At 66.2% G+C, this 15,841-nt stretch overlaps 1 protein-coding gene across 2 annotated transcripts; it reads left to right on the forward strand.

Moving 5' to 3' along the window:
- The first annotated feature begins 393 nt into the window (after positions 1-393).
- Positions 394-13,446, forward strand: ULK1 (unc-51 like autophagy activating kinase 1). 2 transcript variants are annotated; one of them, XM_081802438.1, is made up of 25 exons: positions 394-533; positions 832-868; positions 1,554-1,727; positions 1,810-1,883; positions 2,112-2,213; positions 3,221-3,279; positions 3,370-3,452; positions 3,884-3,934; positions 4,069-4,157; positions 4,887-5,040; positions 5,862-5,922; positions 6,022-6,111; positions 6,578-6,700; positions 7,263-7,411; positions 7,536-7,622; positions 7,944-8,212; positions 8,683-8,873; positions 9,165-9,274; positions 9,357-9,500; positions 9,848-10,041; positions 10,131-10,303; positions 10,387-10,505; positions 10,711-10,868; positions 11,746-11,881; positions 11,967-13,446. In XM_081802438.1, the coding sequence occupies exons 1-25, from the start codon at positions 504-506 to the stop codon at positions 12,020-12,022; spliced, it is 2,913 nt and encodes a 970-aa protein (XP_081658564.1). In that variant the 5' UTR covers positions 394-503; the 3' UTR covers positions 12,023-13,446. The 2 variants fall into 2 exon arrangements, with proteins under 2 accessions (XP_081658564.1, XP_081658565.1); XM_081802439.1 differs by lacking the exon at positions 394-533 and having other exon boundaries at positions 845-985.
- The last annotated feature ends 2,395 nt before the right edge of the window (positions 13,447-15,841 follow it).

Genomic DNA, 15,841 nt, shown 5'->3' on the forward strand with positions numbered 1-15,841 from the left:
TTCCTGGGGACCTGGGTCCCCCACTGGGTGGGTAGAACGTGAAGCTGAGCCCTGTTGAAACTTCAGGGCTGGGCTTACCCTGATTTTGACTGGGACCTGGGCAGTTGAAGGTTGCCCCTTGGAGGCAGTGTCCATGTCCACCCCAGACACCCCTCCCGGGACCTCAGCCTCTTCCCCAGACTTGGCAAATAAGAGTGCTCTGATCGGCTGCCGTTCTTGTCAGTCAAGCCCAGTGCAGAGGACCTCAAAAACAAATCACAGCCCAGGTCCTCGTCTTCTGGCCACTCCCCAACCGGCCAAGCGCTGGTACAGCAGGCCCTGGGCCCAGCCAGCCGGCCGCTGTCCATGCTCCCTGGCCTCGCTCGCAGCCCAGGGGGCGTGTCGAGGGCGTGGGTGCCGAGTCCGTGGGTCACACTGAGGCCGAGAGAGGCTTCCTGGAGCACTGCTGGGGGCGGGGGGTGCTTCTCTCCACCTCTCATTGCTGTTTCTGTGTCCTGCAGGAGATGGCCAATTCTGTTTATCTGGTCATGGAGGTGAGTTCCTGCAGCCCCGGCTGGGAGGACAGGGAGGCCAGACACTCCTGGCTCCCGGTTCCTTGTCACCTGGGGGTTAGAGGTTGGGTGCATGTCCGTGGGCGTAGGGCCACCCCATCGGGAGCCCTCGTGGCCGTGGCAGGTGCCTGAGGTGATCAAGCCCCCCACTGACCTCTTCAACTACGGATTGCAGGGGACACCTGCCCCAGGAAGGAGGCTGGGGGCAAGGGAGCCGGTGTGGGGTGGTGGGCGGTCCAGGAAGGGCCGCTGACCAGGTTGTGCCAATGGTCTTTTGCAGTACTGTAACGGTGGGGACCTAGCTGACTACCTGCACAGTGAGTGGACATCCCTTGGCCAGGGGGCTGCATGCCCAGTCTCACCCTGACCCAGCCTGCAAGGCAGCCTGATGGAGGTGGAGGGTCTTCCCGTACCCCCAGCACTTGCTGTGGAAGGTGGAACAGCCTCTCAGGACAGATGGGTCTGGAAGGCCCCTTGGGAGCAGGGCCCTAGGTGCTTTGTGGGGATGCGGTGCCTTCTGATGGCCGCCTGGTCCTGCAGGGGGCCCGAAGCACCTGGCCGGCTGCCCGGCAGGGTGCTGGGCTGTCCTGAGCACCCTGGGCCCCCAGCAAGGCCTGGCTGACCACGGAGGGGTGGGCCTCCCCAGGACCCTGCCACGGTGGGGGGCAGGCACTCTCCTGGTCGCTGCCTCCGCATCCGTTTGTGCATCCCTCCGCTCAGGAGGGCGGGCCCTGCGGCTCCCCTGCAGTGGGGGTGGGGGCGGCTCCGGAGAAGTAACGGGACCCGAGAGGGGGGGTGTGACAGGGCAGCGGTGCGTGGCGGCGGGCGGCTCAGGGCCACGAGGACCCCCGGAGCCGGGCAGCCGCAGCAGATGGGCTCGCGGCCGGCCAGGCGTGCGCCGTGGTGTGAGCGAGGGGCGGGGCCGGGGGCGCGGTGCAGCAGTGGGAGTGGGGAGTCCCCGAAGGGCTTGCGGCCCCTCACCCCGGGCGCCTGTCCCTGCAGCCATGCGGACGCTGAGCGAGGACACCATCCGGCTCTTCCTGCAGCAGATCGCGGGCGCCATGCACTTGCTGCACAGCAAGGGCATCATCCACCGTGACCTGAAGCCCCAGAACATCCTGCTGTCCAACCCCGGGGGGCGCCGCGCCAACCCCAACAGCATCCGCGTCAAGATCGGTGAGGCCGGGGCCGGCGGGGGAAGGCGTGCGGGGCGGCCCGGGGGCAGGGCCTCCCCCCTCACGCGCCCCCTCACCCGCAGCCGACTTCGGCTTCGCTCGGTACCTGCAGAGCAACATGATGGCGGCCACGCTCTGCGGCTCGCCCATGTACATGGTAGGTGGGCGCCCCAGCCGCGTGCCCGTGGGAGGCGCGAGTCGTGGGCTCCCCGCCGCGTGTCGGCTGCAGCCGGCGGGGCCGTACTGTGCTCGACCACACCCGTGGCAGTCGGGCGGCAGGGGGCTCCGGTCCGTTCCGCGTGGCTGGTGTCGGCGCCCGAGCTCGCTTGCCGCCTGACCGTCCCTTCCAGCCACGGGGCTGACTCGTTCGCTGGGTTCCCCGCAGGCCCCCGAGGTCATCATGTCGCAGCATTACGACGGGAAGGCAGACCTGTGGAGCATCGGCACCATCGTTTACCAGTGCCTGACGGGGAAGGCGCCCTTCCAGGTGAGCGAGCCCCAGGCCAGGCGTGGGCTGGCCGCCGCTTCGCACCCTGCCCCCGACACTCGGCTCTGGGTCCCAGCGCAGCCACAGGGCACTGCAGGCCCGCGGCCTGCGCTCACGAGAGGCAGGTGGTCTCGTGGCTCCCCACCACGCGGTCACGTGGGGCCCCGTCCTGCCGCAGGCCAGGCTGGAGTCAGCGAGCTCCGGAGCGCATCCGTGTGTGCCCACGTGCACGTCTGGACCCAGCCTTGTGCCCTCCGTCCTGCCGTGCCCTGCCGGCGTGAGGCACCGAGTGGGTGTCAGGCCCCGGGGAGCACCACCTGTGAAAAGCCCCGGCCTGCTCAGCAGTGGGATTCCGGAGGGCTGGGGGCTCTGAGCCTCCCGTGCTGGGCTGCACACCCCGTCGGGACTTCCTGGCTTGACCATGTAGCGCTCAGCTGTTGCCAGCTGGCTCCTCAGCTTCTTGGCTGGCCCCTAGCTCCCTGCCCCCCTCCCTGTCTGCTGTTTCCTCCCTGCATGAGCATGCGGAGGGCTGTCCCTCACTGTCAACCCCGGGGAGGTGGGGCGCTCTCTTGCTCTTGGCTCCTCGCTGGTGCCGGGAACGGTGCCTGGAATGTGGTGGTGTGCGGTGAGCGCAGATGGCTGACCACACACGTGCCAACCAGGTGCTCCCCAGGGCATGCGGTGCCCGCTGCGAGGGGAGAGCTCATGTTGGGGTCCTCTGCTGGGGGGGGGTGCATGGACTCTTGTTTTATTTCAAGAAGCAAACATGCAGTCACACCGGACACCCAAGACCACCCTGACTGGTGTGCCCTGGGGGGCAGGGAGGCCTGGCCGCCTGGCTTCTGGCCCGACTGGCTGCCCTTTTGTGGTGCCTGTGGTCTACAGCCTGGACGGGGGCAGGGGGCATCCCTGGGAGCCTGGAGGGCCTGTGGTGCTTGGCCGAGGGCTCTGGCCTCGTTCGGGGCTTGGAGGCTCTGAGGGGCGCTCACGCTGCCGTCCCCCACCAGGCCAGCAGCCCCCAGGACCTTCGCCTCTTCTATGAGAGGAACAAGACACTGGTACCCACGTAAGTGCCCAGGTCCTGCCCGCCCCCGCCCCCCACTGACCCCGGGTGGGCGGGCGGGCGGCGGGTCATGTTGTCTCTGGCCCCGCCCAGCATCCCCAGGGAGACGTCGGCCCCGCTGAGACAGCTGCTGCTGGCCCTGCTGCAGCGGAACCACAAGGACCGCATGGACTTCGGTGAGCGGCCCCCCGGTCACACCGTGGCCCACAGCGTGTAGCATGATGTGGTGGCCCACAGCGTGTGTCCACTCCTGACGGCCCACTGGGTCGGCGTGCCGCCTCCTGGCTGCATGCCCCCCGCTCTCAGCTCCCGGATGCCCACAGCGCTTTCCCAGCAGCCCAGGCTGTGGAAACCCCGGTTTTGCAATGGGAAGTGCCGCCGCTGGGAAAACCCATGAGGCGGGGGGGGGGCCCAGCCAGGGGAGGAGAAGAGCCCCCCAGCTGGGGCCGTCTCCCTGCACGCCTGGTGCGGTGCTGGCCGGGGAGGGCGCCGAGGCCTGCTGGGGCTCAGGCCCCAGCGGCAGTTGGGGGGGCGGGACAGCATCTTTCCCCCAGGGAGCCCTGGGGTCAGGGCTCTGCTCAGGCCTCTGCCGTCCTCCTTCCCGCAGACGAGTTCTTCCGGCACCCTTTCCTCGATGCCAGCGCCACCGTGAAGAAGTGTGAGTCCCCTGGGGCTCCTGGGGCCCCGCGGCCACGGTGGGGCCCACGGGGGGCAAGGGGCCGCCCCTGCTGCTGCTGGGCTGGCCCGGCTGGGGGTGGGGGCCTCCCGCGCGCTGACTTGTGCCCCCCCCAGCCCCCCCCGTGCCTGTGCCCTCGTACCCGAGCTCGGGGTCCGGCAGCAGCTCCAGCAGCAGCTCTACCTCGCACTTGGCCTCCCCTCCGGTGAGTCTCCGCTGGGCCGGGCCCCGGGCTGCTCCCCCCGGAGCTTGGCGCCGCGTGCAAGTCATGCGGAGGGCTGTCCCTTGCTGTCAACCCCAGGAAGGTGGGGTGCTCTCCTGCTCTTGGCCGCCCCACCAGCTGCGGACAGACACGTCCGGACCCTCAGGGTGAGCAGGGGCTGGGGTGGGAAACGTTGGAGCCTGACGAGTTGGCAAAAGCTCTCGTAGCCCCCCACGCCAGCGCTCGCATCCCAGAGGCCGACCTGCCTGGCGCGGGTCTGTGTGTGCTGTGCACGTGTGGGCAGGGCAGTGGGGTGGCCCTGCGTCCTGGAGCCCGCCCCCCAGCTCGTGTCCCCAGCCCCTCAGCAGGGGTTGGGCGAGGCCTGCTGGGGGTGCACACAGAGCTGGGGCGCCAGGGCCCGTGGTAGGGAGGACCGCCGTTGCCCACGCCGAGGGCAGACGTTGGATGCCCTATGTCCTGAGCGCAGAGCGGCCCCCCTTTGAGGCCTTTGCGGGACTGATGGAGATGCGGGGAAGTCTCCCCGGGAGCCCGGTGGGAGCTGGGTGGCTGCATCTGGTGACTCGCTGTGGGGCCCAGCCCGGGCCTGGCGGGCGGCAGACCACGCAGAACCTGATGGGGAGGAGGGCATGCTGAGCCCTTTGTCAGCACCCAGCAGCCCCGTTTCCCCCAACCCCGGGGCCGAGTCTCAGTGGCCTCCCCTCTGACCCCCAGTCCCTGGGAGAGATGCAGCAGCAGCTCCAGAAGACGCTGACTTCCCCGGCCGACGCTGCCGGCTTCCTGCAGGGCTCCCGGGGCTCCGGCGGCAGCAGCAAGGACTCGTCCTGCGACACGGATGACTTCGTCATGGTCCCGGCCCAGTTTCCAGGTCAGGGGTTAGGGGTTGCTTCGGGTGTGAGCTCTGTGTGTGTATGTGTGTGTGCGTGCTTGCGAAATTCTCTACCTGTGTGCCCTCAGGGTGGTTCTGGCAGCTTCCATGCCAGGTCAGCTTGCCTATGGAGTCAAAGCCACGTCGTCCCAGTTATCTGTGGCTGGTCTGTGGACTGAGTCCCTGTGCTCGGCGGGCCCTGCCCTCTGCACCCTCTGGAGCGTCTGCTCCCAGGGAGGGAGTTGCTGCCAGCTTCGTATTTGTTGAGCACTGCTTCTCAGGCCTCAGGGACAGGCCCAGCACCACCCAAAACTCCGTCCTGAGGTCTAACATTTCTCTCGTGACCCTGGGCTTTGATAGTTCCTTTTGCTGCCTGTGGCCATCCCATGACTCCTGGGACTCAGGGCTGAGTTGGAGTAGCCCTGGACCTCCAGGGCAGGGGCAGGAGGGCAATGAGCGGGAGACAGGGCCGTGAGAGAGGTTGATGGGGCAGGTGTGGGACCCAGGGTCCCAGAGCAGAGGTCAGGCCCAGACTGGGAGCCCTGGGCGTCTGGCCTGGAGGTGGCTGAAGGCTGGGGAATGGAGAGCACACCCAGGGTCTCCTTCAGAGCCCTGAGGTCCGGTCAGGTTGGGGGACAGAAGTGGGGACTTGGGAGCGCTGCCTTCTCCCCTCCTTGCCTGGAGCCTCCCCTCACTGTCTGGAATTGAGTGTGGGGCCATCAGGGAGCCATGGTGGGTGAGGTGGCCTAGGAGCGTGGAGTGGACGCTTGTCCTGATGTGAGAGGTACCCAGGCCGAGCCTCACTCATCTCTCGTCCACAGGTGACCTGGTGGCCGAGGCGGCCGGTGCCAAGCCCCCCCCGGACAGTCTGATGTGTAGCGGGTGAGCCCCCTGCCCTGCCCGCTCCTGGTTTGGGGAGAGGGAAATGCTGGTCCTTGCCGGTTGTCCCTTTGCCTTGTCTATGTTATCTGTCCCTGCCAGGAGCTCACTGGTGGCCTCCGCTGGCCTGGAGAGCCGTGGCCGGACCCCATCTCCTTCCCCACCCTGCAGCAGTTCTCCCAGCCCCTCAGGGTGAGCAGGGGCTGGGGTGGGACAGGGCTGTGCAGGGCCCCAAGCTAGGGTCAGGGCTCCGAGCCCCAGGTTGGGCTTTGCAGGCGGTACTGTGTCTGCAGGTCCTGTCCTGGTTCAGGCCTTGCAGGACACTGGGCTTCTCGTGGGTGACCCAGGAGGGGGGGGGCTGTGGCGGGAGGGATGTAGACCCGGGGGTGGGGTGGGGGGGAGCTGCGGGGCTGGGTGGGCTCGGGTCCCCGGAGCCGAGCGGGGGAGCAGCCCCAGCCTGACCTTCTACCACACGTCCCTGTGGCCCGGGGTGCGTGGGGCGGGCGTGGACAGTCCCGGCTGCCTGCATGGTGGCGGTGGCCTGTGCAGAGCTGAGGAAGCAGGCGGCCTCGGGGGTGTGTGCTGCACTGTGTCTGGGGCTGGGCCTCAGCTCAGTGCTCTGTTTCCATTGACCCCCCCGCCTCTCCTCCCACCGCAGCCGGGCCGGCCCCTCCAGCAGCAGGTGCGGCGTGTCCGTCCCCATCCCGGTCCCCACGCAGGTGCGCAACTACCAGCGCATTGAGCAGAACCTGCAGTCGCCCACCCAGTGCCAGACCACACGGTCAGCATGGTCACCCCTCACCTCTGGTTCCCCCCGTGAATGTAGGGGTCCCCTGGGGCCAAAGGGCATGCCCTGGAGAGCTGTAGTGAGAAGCCCCTGCAGCCTCCTTGGAGTGGTACAGGGTTGTCCCACATGCACAGTTGTGCAGGCTGTGCACTGTGTAAGTCTCGCCGCCCCTGCTCACGGATGTACGGAGGTCTTAGGTTTATTAGGACAGCTCTGTGGTAGATGTTAGTAAAGTATCATGAATTTACAAAACCCAGTGTTGATTTTTGATGAATTTCAACAAACACAGCAGGAGGAGAAGCCTCCCTTTTCTTTTCGTAATTTACAGAAGATCCTGTGGGCTAGTGGTTGTCCCGGCAGGGACTGTGACCTCAGGCCAGAGGATGCCCAGGGGGAACACTGGGGTCTTCACTTCTTAGTTATCACTCTAGGCAGGAGGGTGAGTGGTCCAATCTTCCTGGAGGCTCCTGAGTGAGACCCGTTATTTGAACAGATAGGGACGAGCCGTCTGGCGTGGCCGTGACCCTCATCTCCTCGTGCCTGCTCCTGTCCCCAGGTCCTCTGCCATCCGCAGGTCGGGCAGCACCAGCCCCCTGGGCTTTGCCCGGGCCAGTCCGTCACCCCCATCCCACGCCGAGCACGGAGCTGCCCTGGCCAGGAAGCTCTCCCTGGGTGGGGGCCGGCCCTACACACCGTCTCCACAAGGTGAACCTGAAGGCCCCTGGTGGGAGCTTCTAACGAGGGACTGGGCATCTCCCCGGGCTGGGCTGGCGGGGGAGGGGACTTGGCTCTGTCGGGGCGTGACCCTGGTGACTCCTCTCTCCTCAAGTTGGAATCCTCCCTGAACGGCAGGGCTGGAGCGGGGCACCCTCCCCCCAAGGAGCCGAGATGCGGGGTGGCAGATCCCCTCGTGCAGGTAGGTGTGGGCGTGGGCCAGGGGCAGGGGCCAGCTTCCTGCTCACGACGGTCACTCGTATGGGGAAGGGAGGGTCGGGTCCTGGGGCACTGTTGACAAGCTCAGGCCTTGGGCTGTGGAGCGGCACTTGGGCCTCAGTGTCCGCACCCGCCGTGCGGTATGACCTGCGCCCGTTTGCTCAGGCGCACCGCCGAGCAGCCGGGGTGGGGGGAGGAGCCCAGACTCGAGGGCCTCACACACACGCTCCTCTTGCTGCTGGTGGCGGCTGGGCTGGGCAGGCCCCACGAGGTAGTGACCAGGCCTTGTCCTGTCCTGCTCCAGGCTCCTCTGCGCCCGAGCACTCCCCGCACGCCGCTGGGCTGGGCTATCGCCTGCACAGTGCTCCCAACCTGTCCGACCTGCACGTCGTCCGCCCTAAGTTGCCCAAGCCCCCCACGGACCCCCTGGGGGCGGCGTTTGGCCACCCGCAGTCCAGCCCCCCGCAGCCAGCCCACGGGCTGCAGTCCTGCCGGCCGCTGCGAGGCTCGCCCAAGCTGCCTGACTTCCTGCAGCGCAACCCCCTGCCCCCCATCCTGGGCTCCCCCACCAAGGTAACGGGGCCACAGAGCTGGGGGGGGCAGGGAGGAAGTGACCAGTCCTGGGAAAAGCCCGCAGAGTGTGGCTCTGTGCCGAGGACCCCTTCCCATCCACCTGCCCAGGCTGTCGGCCACCCTCCTGGCAGGATTCCCGTGCGACACGCTTCGGGCCCCAGAAACGCAGAAGGTGCCCCACGGGCTCCAGCACCGCTCCGGGCAAGACACTCAGCTCAGTCCTTGCTGTGGCGTCCTTGCTGGTGAAGCGGGGCCGGGCCCGTTAGCGACACAGGCGGCGTTTCCGAGGGCGCCCGTGTGCCTGGGGGTTGGGCGTGTGCGGGGCCCGTATTGCTTTCCTGCAGCCAACAAGGCCCCGTGCCTTCGCTGCGGAGACCGGGTGATGGAAGCGTGGGGCCGCAGAAGTGCCGGCATTGGGCTGCGAGCGCCCTCGTGGTGGCCTGTCTGAGCACCCCGCCTGCCCCTCCTAGGCCACGCCTGCCTTCGACTTCCCCAAGACCCCCAGCTCCCAGAACTTGCTGGCCCTCCTGGCCCGGCAGGGCGTGGTCATGACACCCCCCCGGAACCGGACGCTGCCGGACCTCTCCGAGGCAGGACCCCTCCAGGGGCAGCAGCTGGGCCCCGGCCTGCGGCCCACTGACGACAAGAGCCCCTTCGGCAGGTGCGTGGGAAGCGGCTCTCCCGACACGCTTGCTGGCCCGCTGTCTGGGAGGAGAAGCGGGGAGTAGACCTGCGTGTGGGTAGGGGCCCCGTCTGCGCCTCCTCCCTGTGTGACCCTTTCTGGGCCCACTTGGCCTGTGTGATGACGGGGAACACTGCCTGCGGCCAGTGGGGGCAGGAGACGGCCAGCCTGTGAGGCCCTGTGTGCCTGGCCTTTGGTGAGTTAGGGCAGGCGGCTGGGCGATGCGGGCGGGGGCCCCGGGCCGGCTCCTCACGGCTCCTCACCCTGCAGGTCCCTCAGTACCGGCCGCCTCACTGATCTGCTCCTCAAGGCTGCGTTTGGGACCCAGGCCCCTGACTCGGGGAGCACGGACAGCCTGCAGGAGAAGCCTATGGAGATTGGTGGGCCGGGGGGCTCCCGGCGGGGCGGGGCGGGGGGCGGGCACCGACCACCGGGCTCTGAGCCCTCGTCCCGCTCTTGCAGCGCCCTCTGCTGGCCTCGGAGGGAACCTGCACCCGGGAGCCCGTTCCGGGGGGGCCGGCAGCCCGTCTCCCGTGGTGTTCACCGTGGGCTCACCCCCCAGCGGGACCACGCCGCCCCAGGGTCCCCGTGCCAGGATGTTGTCAGGTGAGGACTGCACGGTGCTCCTCCAGGCCGCAGGGTGTAAACGGCGCTGCAGATGGGCCCGGACAGGTCAGGGGTGTGAGGTGGCCTCGTTCTTACACGTGGGGTGTGGATAGTGCTCACAGCAACCGCGTCTGCAGCCGCCCCGGGCAGGCTGGCCTCGTCGGGTCGGGGTCCCAGGCTCGGGGCTCGGACGCTCCCACGGCTCCCGCCTCCGGACCGGAGGGCCCCCGGCGGGGGGGGCAGGGCGTCCGCGGTGGGTGGCAGGGGGGGAGTGTAGACCGAGGCATCCAGACCTGGCGGGAAGGGGTTTGCGTCCTGAATCGGCTGCCCCCGGCCTCTGCCTGCAGTGGGCTCCTCGAGCTCTCTTGGCTCGGCCAACTCCCCCTCTGCCCGTCACCTGGCGCCTGGGGCCTGTAGTGAGGCCGCCCCGGAGGTCCCGGCCCCCGGACACTGCTGCAGCTTCGCCGACCCCGTCACCGCCAACCTAGAGGGGGCTGTGACCTTCGAGGCCCCTGACCTCCCTGAGGAGACACTGATGGAGGTGAGGGCCCCCGGCCGTGGGCGGCAGGTCCTGGGGCGGGGAGGGCGGGGGGCCACGGCCGCCGCCTCAGCCGCCCCGTTTCTCTGCAGCAAGAGCACACGGAGATCCTGCATAGCCTGCGCTTCACGCTCGTCTTCGTCCAGCACGTCCTGGAGATCGCGGCCCTGAGGGGCAGCGCCAGCGACGCGGCCGGGGGGCCCGAGTACCAGCTGCAGGAGAGCGTGGTGGCCGACCAGATCAGCCTGCTGAGCCGGGAGTGGGGGTGCGCGGGCCCTGCGGGGCCGGGGGGGAGGCGGCCTGGGGCCCGGGGCCTCGGCGCCGCCTCACGCGTCCGCCGCCCTCCAGCTTCGCGGAGCAGTTGGTGCTCTACCTGAAGGTGGCCGAGCTGCTCTCCTCGGGCCTGCAGACCGCCATCGACCAAATCCGGGCCGGCAAGCTGTGTCTGTCGTCCACCGTGAAGCAGGGTGAGTGCCGCGCCTCCAGGGGCAGCGACGGAGGCTGGAGAGCGTGGACAGGCAGGGGTGGGAGGGGGCCGAGGAAGGCCCTTCCCGGGGGTCGCCTGGAGCAGGGCCGGCCCAGCTCCTGGCGACGTGAGGGTAGCCGGTGGCCCCGGGGGGCGGGGGTCCTGCGCTGACGGAGGCTGCCCTCGTCCCCGGCCCCTGCCCGCAGTGGTGCGGAAGTTGAACGAGCTGTATAAGGCGAGCGTGGTGTCCTGCCAAGGCCTGAGCCTGCGGCTGCAGCGCTTCTTCCTGGACAAGCAGCGGCTCCTGGATCGCATCCAGAGCGTCACTGCCGAGAAGCTCATCTTCAGCCACGCGGTGCAGACGGTAGGCCCGCGTGGCGTGTGGCACGGCGGTGGTGGGGGCCGTGGGGGGCCGTTGACGTCCATGGCTTGCTGGACTGCGGGCGGGGGTGTGATTTCATGCTGCCCGGCGGCCAGCGCTGACCCCCGGGCTCCACAGGCCCAGCCCGGTGCTGGACGCCTGTCTGGCTGCTGGGTCCAGGCAGGAGGCCTGGTTCTCAAGCCTTGTAGTGGGTGAGTGTTCTCCAGGAGAGGCCGGCGCAGGCGGCCCCTCCGGAAGCATGCAGCTCGCGGGCGGCGAGGCCGCAGGGGGCCCCGGCTTTCCGCTTCCGTGGCTTTGGGGTCTTTGTGCCTAAGAAGCGTTGGCTCTGAGGTGGTGGCTGTTTTTTTTTTTTTTTTTTAAAGATTTTATTTATTTATTTGCGAGAGGGAGAATGAGAGACAGAGAGCATGAGAGGGAGGAGGGTCAGAGGGAGAAGCAGACTCCCCGCCGAGCAGGGAGCCCGATGCGGGACTCGATCCCGGGACTCCAGGATCATGACCTGAGCCGAAGGCAGTCGCTTAACCGACTGAGCCACCCAGGCGCCCGGTGGTGGCTGTTTTTGAGAACGTTCGTTTGTGTAGCATAAATGTGCAGTCTGCACAAAGGTCTGGGGGAGAGCTTGTCTCCTCCTGCCCAGCGGTGACCGTTGTCTGCCCGGGGGCACTGGTCCCCCTGGGGCGGTGTCGGCCAGCTGGCTGCCCAAGGCCGCACGAGTCCCTGTTGAGGCCCGCGGCAGTGTTCCCGCGTGCCACACCCCTGATGTGTGTGCCGCGACGGCCGGCCCCCCGGCCCCCCGGCCCCCTGTGCCTGGTGTGGGCTTCGGGGCAGCTGGGCTCAGCCCCTGGCCTCCCTCGAGCAGGTGCAGTCGGCCGCCTTGGACGAGATGTTCCACCGCCGGGAGGACTGTGTCCAGCGCTATCACAAGGCTCTGCTGCTGATGGAGGGTTTGCAACACATCCTCACCGACCAGGCGGACGTGGAGAACATTGCCAAGTGTGAGTGCCGCCTGGGCCAGCCAGGGGACGGCTCAAGGGAGAGGCGGGTGGCAGGGTCCTGCTCACAGTGCCATTCTCGTTGCAGGCAAGCTGTGCATCGAGCGGAGGCTCTCGGCGTTGCTGACCGGCATCTGTGCCTGAGCTGTGGGGTGCCTGGCTCACTGTGCCCAGGGGGCTGGATCTCCTCTGCGGATCCCCCAGGCTGGGGGCGGCCAGCTGGCCAGGCTCGAAGGGACAGGCCTGTAGCCTTGGTGCTGCTTGCTGGTGCCAGGGAGGGGGGCGGGGCTCCCGAGCTGCAGGCCTGAGCTTCGGGGCGCTGGGAGGGCTCCATACAACCCGAATCCGGCCGGTCCCCCTGCCTCACCGATGGGCTGAGCTCCTGGCCTCCTTGAAGGCGGGTGGGCACCTGCGGCCGGCCCCCAACCCCAGCCAGACCCCGGGGCAGCCCTGATGCCGGCCGCCGTGCTGAGGACAGGAGGAGGCCCCGAGAGCCGCTCTGCCCAGGAAACGGTGTGGCCTCCTGGCCCCCCTCCTTCCCCGAGACCACCCACCCAGCTTTGTGAATCACGGAGCACTTTATGCAGGCGCAGTCCCCTGCCGCACTAGGAGGCGCGTGTGCATACCTACATACAGACGCACGTGTATGAACTGACAGGCTCGCGTGTGCGGGGGCCTGCTGCCCGGGATCCCCCGGGTAGACACAGACATCTTATTTAAATGTTCTTTTAGGGACGGACAGTACGAAGCACCAAGCTTTCTGAACCCAGAACAGACGTTGAAGTCTATTACACTTTACTCCTGAAATGTGTCTTATTTTTCTGCAGCTCTTTTTTTTTTAACAAAAGAAGAAAATTTGTAGGAGTTTAGGATGTTTGTTTAGGAAGGGTGGGGCAGGGCCGGGTGGGTGCTCAGCGTTGTGTGGATGTGGGTGGAGGCAGGGGTGCCTGTGAGGGCAGCCCTCCCCCCCGCCCCCTTCCCACCTGGAGGCAGTGGGCGGGCAAGGGGGCGGTTCCTGCAGAGCCTCCTATCCGGCTTTCACGGTGGGTTTGATGCCAAAGTCGTGTGTTCCCCCCTCCCCCCCCCACCGCAGGCTGGGTCCTGGCTGCTCTGGGGGTAGACTGGTGGGGAGAGGGCAGAGGAAGCCCGCCTGAGTCCAGGCGCCCTGGGTGAGGGGTTTAAGGTCTTAACATCAAGACGTGGACATCTTTGTGTTTCTTTCTTTGCAATACTTGAAATATTGCCCCTGTGCTTGGATTTCGTAGCAGCCCTGTGAGTCGTTGCCTCGTCCGCCAGTGACTTGGTTCCTTGCTGCACGGAACCTGTGCATATTTATTGCTTTACGGTCGGCTGGGACCCAGGCCACCGGGAGGCTGGTGCCACGGGAGGGGGCTCATGCAGCGGGCCACCACGTGCCTGCCTCCAGTGTGTGTGCTGCCAGCCGGTCTTGTCCTCCACGAATCCGCACCCGACCCTTGGTCTACTTTACAGGAGTTTTGTGTGATCCCCCCCCCCCATTTGCATTACATCGTGTAATACCATTGAAGGAAATAAACCTTTGGAATTGAGCAGGCGTAGCTGACGCTGGTTTGTTAGCATCTCTAACGTCACGCGCTGCGTCCGGGGACCTGCAGCGGTCTGCGCGTGCCCCCCAGACCGCCCACCCAGGGCACACTGGGTGCTCCAACGTGCATTCACGGCTGCGTCCACCCCCGCCACCAGGGTCGCAGTCTCAGTCCCGGGGGTACACCTGGGAGGGGGGTGTGGGTTGAGAGGGGAACCAGCTCCACGTCCACCCCATCTGGGGTGCAGGAGGGCCTGCTTCCTCCACATCCTCCCTGACGCGTGGTTCTGTCTGGATTCTGGCTGTTCTGGGGTTTGATGCATGGTGATCTCCAGCATCCTCTCGTGCTTGCTGGCCATTTCTAGGTCGGTTGAGTTGTAGGATTTGCATTTTTAAAACTACATACTGTTTCTGCGAGTTATTTCCTTACCAGAAAGGCTAACCGCAGTATTACATGGAAGCGTGCGGGAGGTAGCCTTAGAGGCAGTGGAGTGTGGGGCCTGGGAAGGCGGGGCCCGGGGGGTCGTGCCCATGCCTGGCTTCCTGCAGTGTGCACGCGGTGTGCACGCGGCGTCTGCAGACAGGAAGGGCTGTGCTGGTGGGGAATGGGGCTGGGAGGCGGAGCCCCTTCCACTCAGTGGGGCTCCTGGTCTATCAGTAACTGGAAGAAATGCCCTAAGGATTAGGACAATCATGGCATTTTGTTGCTAAATTAATAGGCTTCAGAGTTCCATATCCTCCTTTCCCCTGCCCTCCCTCCGTCTCTCTGAACACCTTGCGTTGGTGGGGGACATGAGCCTACATGGACACGTGCCATCAGCCTGGTCTGTAGTTGCTGCTGTCCATTCTTTGGGCTGGACACCTGTATGATGATACGTGTCCACCACCACGGTGTCACACGGAGTAGATCACTGCCCCCAATCGTCTGTTCTGCCCATTCCTTTCCTCCCCCAACCCCTGGCAAACACTGGTCTTTTTATTGCCTCCATAATTTTGACTTTTCTAGAATGTCCTAGAGTTGGAATCAGTGTGTAGCCTTTTCAGACTGGCTTCTTTCACGTAAGACGCATCTGAGGTTTTCCGTGTCTTGGCGTAACTCATTTCCTTCTGGCTTTGAATAATGCTGTATTATTTGGATGGGATGGGTCACTTTATTTATCCAGTCACCAACTGAAGGACGCCTTGGTGCTTCCAGGTTTGGGCAATTACGGCTGAAACTGCTAGAAAGGTACCTGTGCAGGAACTTGGTGGTAAGCGGTGGGCCCAGGAGGGCTGGGCCTGGGGTGTGGCAACTGCAGGAAGGGCTGGCTCCTGCCTTTCTGTCCGAGGACCTCCGATTCCCCAGCACATTCCAGGCATGTTCACCGGTGCCCAGGCCTACAGGGGCCCTTGGCCAGGAGGACCAGGCTCAGGCTGGCCACTGTAGCTGGGGGGTCTGAGGAGGGAGCAGGAGTGGTGGTCTGCTCCCCACACGACAGGTCACAGGGAGCCTCTATCCCCTGACAGTGGGCAGTTCTAACCTAGCACAGTGCTTACCTTCCTGCCCGTTTCACTCCTACCAGGATCCTGGGGCAGGCTCCTGCAGGGACACGTGCCTCCATCCTTTCTGCCTGATGTGGCCTGGCTGGGGGCTCCCCAGCAAGGGGCTGCACGTGGCACAGCCCAGGGTCTTGGGCTTGCCCCTGACAGCCCTTTACCTGGTCTGGGTCTCTGTCCCAGCACCAAGGAATCCTTGGCTCCCGTGTGGCGGAAAGGGAGAACCTCTGTTCCCAGTGGCATAGCCTGAAGCCTCAGCATCGAGCCTCCCCGGCTCCCTGGCTGGGTTTGTCCAGGTCCTCGACTCCTGTGGATGCCCTCAGCCTGGGGTCCCATGTCCATCTCCCTGTACCAGGGTGGGGCCCATGCCCTCAGAGCTGCTAGGGCCCGGAGGGAGAATTCCCCACAGAAGGAATCTCCCGGAAGAGGGTGGTGGTGCCCTGTGTGAAGATCGGTGCTCCCTGTGGAGATGGCTCAATGCTTCCTAAAGCTGAGCCCCCGGAGCTCCCCAGGTCACCCGTGACCATGCCCTTTTGTCAGCCCTGGCACATGGAGGCTGCGCTCTACCCTCCTGCAGAGGGGAGGGCTGTCCTGGGGGTCGTTCAGCACAGGTGAGCTGTCCCCTCCCACCTGCATGATCTCCTCAACCCATCCTCACTTTTGAGCTCAGAGGAGTATGGTGTGGTCTGCGGAGACCCTTGTCAGCAACCACCAACCCACTTTCTGTGTCTGGGCCTGCCCGTTGTGGACATTGCATATGAATGAGACCCTACACTCCTGGCCCTTTGCGTCTGGTTTCTTCCACTGCGGGAAGACTCACATCGTGGGCGCACCAGTACTTCGGTTCCCTCTGTACGTGGCGT

Source organism: Leptonychotes weddellii, chromosome 13 (assembly GCF_054177405.1).
Source record: "Leptonychotes weddellii isolate Sample4059 chromosome 13, ASM5417740v2, whole genome shotgun sequence".
Taxonomy (NCBI): Eukaryota; Metazoa; Chordata; class Mammalia; order Carnivora; family Phocidae; genus Leptonychotes; species Leptonychotes weddellii.